The following is a 3161-nucleotide window of genomic DNA, read 5'->3' as shown; positions in this document are numbered from 1 at the left end:
ATTAAAGAAAGAAACAGAGTCACTAATCCTGGCTACGCAAGAACAAGCTATCCGCACAAATGCCATTAAGGCCAAAATCGAAAAATCCTCTGATGATGCCAAATGCAGACTTTGCAAGGAAGCTGATGAAACTGTTGATCACATACTCAGCTGCTGTAAAAAAAATTGCGCAGACTGATTATAAATTGCGGCACAATTCAGTAGCACAAATGATCCATTGGAATTTGTGCAAAAATTATAATATTAAAACAGCAACAAACTGGTGGGAACATAAGACTGAAAAAGTCACTGAAAATCAGATGGTCAAGATCTTTTAGGATTTTCACATACAAACGGACAAAATACTGGCGTATAATACACCTGACATCACACTGGTTGAGAAAAATAAGGTTACAATCATAGACATCGCAATACCAGGTGATAGCAGGGTCAACGAGAAGGAATATGAAAAAATTACAAAATACCATGACTTAAAAATCAAAATTCAACGATTATGGCACAAACCAGCATTGGTAATTCCAGTAGTAATTGGCACACTGGGTGCTATTCCAAAAGCACTGGAATTACATTTAAAACCGCATTGCTTGGATCTGCACGCATATTACGAAAATACATTACGACGTCCTAGGCCCCAGGGTGAGGCCCGACTAATAATCAATGCCAAATCTGGCGAAACAACTGGCCGCTGTGATACAATTGTGTTGTTCAGTGGTGGGTTTCAAAAATTGTTCGAACCTACTCTGTGGGTGTGGCCTCTTTGTGAGAGTGGCTTGTTGCCCATGTGACCGGATGGGAGTGGCTTGCCGCCCATGTGACCGGATATGAAGATGCCGACGACACTTGTCAGAACCACCTTAAATTACCTCACACACAGCACTGGCATGCATAAGAATATGATGTAAACTTTTTTTTTAAAGGCATCTTTGGTTTGCGTTAAAACAACTTCAACACACAATGTTCTGATTGCACCACAAATGCAGTAGTCATCCTTACCTTTCACAGAGGCACTGAGTTTTATAAATATGAGCATGATAGTGTAGAATAATCATATCCAAGGACCAGTGGTGGGTTTCAAAAAATTTTGGAACCTCTTCTGTAGGTGTGGCCTCCTTTCCAGGTCCACTGGTGGAACCTTTTCTAACTGGTTCAGTAGATTTGACGAACCGGTTCTACCGAATAGGTGCGAACTGGTGGGAACCCACCTCTGGTGTTGTTGTGAATAATAATAATAATAATAATAATAATAATAATAATAATAATAATAATAGACCATGCGCTTGCAAGCAAATACTAGGTAGAAAAAAATAGAAACTAGGACAAAAACGTGTGATGTTCTCTTACTTGTTAAATGTATTTATACATAAATGTATAAGCAACACTACTATGATATATTTGAGATGGGGCCATAAATGTATGTGAATACAGATGATGCCATGTTGCTGACTGAGAGATTGAATTATTGTAGCAAACTGCACAATGCAATGAGCAGTATGAAAAAATGTTTGTGCACATTTGGGTAAAAGGAGTGATTGATGGCACATTATGCATACATGGTGAAAAACTCAAGCAAGCAAATGAAGTTACGGGAAATAAATTGGAAGCCCCTTTACCAAACAAGAGAAAGGGGATGGTTATGAAAATGATAGCAGAAAGATAGTAGGTGGCATATGGTCTGTTACAAGGAATGAATATTTATTGAAATATATGTTAATGGATGAGTGCATGATGCGCTTTTTTATTTGGAAGTGAGAGTTGGGTGTCTCAGAAGAGACATAGAAGGAAGTTGAACGCAATGAGAATGGGATACTTAAGGGGATGGTAAAACAAGAAGCAACTGTCCGAAATTAGTGTGAAATAATATGAGCGAGTGACCAGTATAAAGTATGAAAGGCGTAAATGAGATGGTCTGGTCTTCTAGAAAAAATGAACAAATGTCAGATTGCATAATATATATAAGAAAAGGTTAAAATAGTTGGGAATGAGAAGAAGACTAAGATAATCATCGTTAGATAGAGTTGATATAATCCTCAAAACAGGGAGAAGAGAAATGTAAAAAATAAAATATAATATGTGAAATGGAAGAATCATATGGTGGAAATAAGAATGGTTTTCAGGGAAAGAAAGGTGTGCAGAGGTGCAATGTATGATATTGGTATAAACCAGGAGTGGGATTCTACCAGTCCGGACCAGTTCAGGCAAACCAGTAACTTCGACAGGCATGCACTTCTGCAATCCACTTCTTTATTCAATCATTATGTCCAAAATGACCTGTCAAGAACTGATGACAGTTGTGTACTTTATTGGGGTGGTAAATGCAATGATAAATACTTCTTGCACATTTCGACTGTCATTCTGCAGATCTAATATTATCAATCATTCCTTCTGTGATGAACCTTCACTCATTCTGTCCTGTTCCTACATCAGTGAGATAGTGATATTTGCCTTTGTTGGGTGCATTGAAGGAATCAGACTTGGAATGATTCTTGTATCCTATGCTTATATTTTGGATACAATCCTGAGACTGCACTCTGCTGAGAGTAGGTACAAAGCATTTTCCACCTGCACCTCTCACCTGACAGCTGATGGGATATACCATGGGACAATACTCTTCATGTTTCGGCCCAGCTCCAGCTATTCCATAGACCAAGACAAATGGGCCTCTATGTTCTACATGGTTGTGATCCCCATGATCAACCCTCTGATCTACAGCCTGAGGAACAAGGAGGTGAAAGATGCTGTGTCAAAATCTCTTGGCCATATATAGGTTTGGAAAGGAAGAAATATTGTTTTATAATAACTGGAAAGTGTGTCCATTTAGGAAAATGATATACAAAAGGTTTAGCTAGATATCCCACGGTATGTGGCAGGTGACTAAAGAGACCAAAGAAATTAAGTCCATCTCAAAATGTGTTTTTTATATCTATATTAATTTTTTTTAAAAATCTAGCTAAAGACATAGCAAATATTTTAATTAAATTCGCAAAGAATTAAACAAACAATTAAACAAACAATATTGAATGTACCTTTATATTATCTAGTAATATATTTTGAAGAGTGTTCTTTAGTTTGCCAAAATTAATAGGACTCTGTACACATGGATCTTGCTTTTGTGTACTTCTTTAATTTTTTTTCTAATTAGTAAGCTTTGATGTCTATGCATT

General features: G+C 37.1%; 1 protein-coding gene across 1 annotated transcript; it reads left to right on the top strand.

Annotated features, from left to right (window-relative positions):
- Positions 1–2218: 2218 nt before the first annotated feature.
- On the top strand, positions 2219–2764 carry LOC106555848 (olfactory receptor-like protein OLF2). Its single transcript, XM_087703609.1, has one exon. It carries the CDS (start codon positions 2219–2221, stop codon positions 2762–2764), a length of 546 nt encoding a protein of 181 aa, XP_087559735.1.
- The last annotated feature ends 397 nt before the right edge of the window (positions 2765–3161 follow it).

Source organism: Thamnophis sirtalis, unplaced genomic scaffold (genome assembly GCF_051295495.1).
Source record: "Thamnophis sirtalis isolate CommonGarterSnake01/CBP01778 unplaced genomic scaffold, rThaSir2_p1.2 scaffold_1, whole genome shotgun sequence".
Lineage (NCBI taxonomy): Eukaryota > Metazoa > Chordata > Lepidosauria > Squamata > Natricidae > Thamnophis > Thamnophis sirtalis.
Note: the sequence above shows the minus strand (reverse complement) of the source record. Positions and strands in the feature narration are given on the sequence as shown.

Bases quoted from the DNA above. Each gene is read 5' to 3' on its own strand.
- LOC106555848 (XM_087703609.1), top strand. From the start codon at position 2,219: ATGCACTTCTGCAATCCACTTCTTTATTCAATCATTATGTCCAAAATG.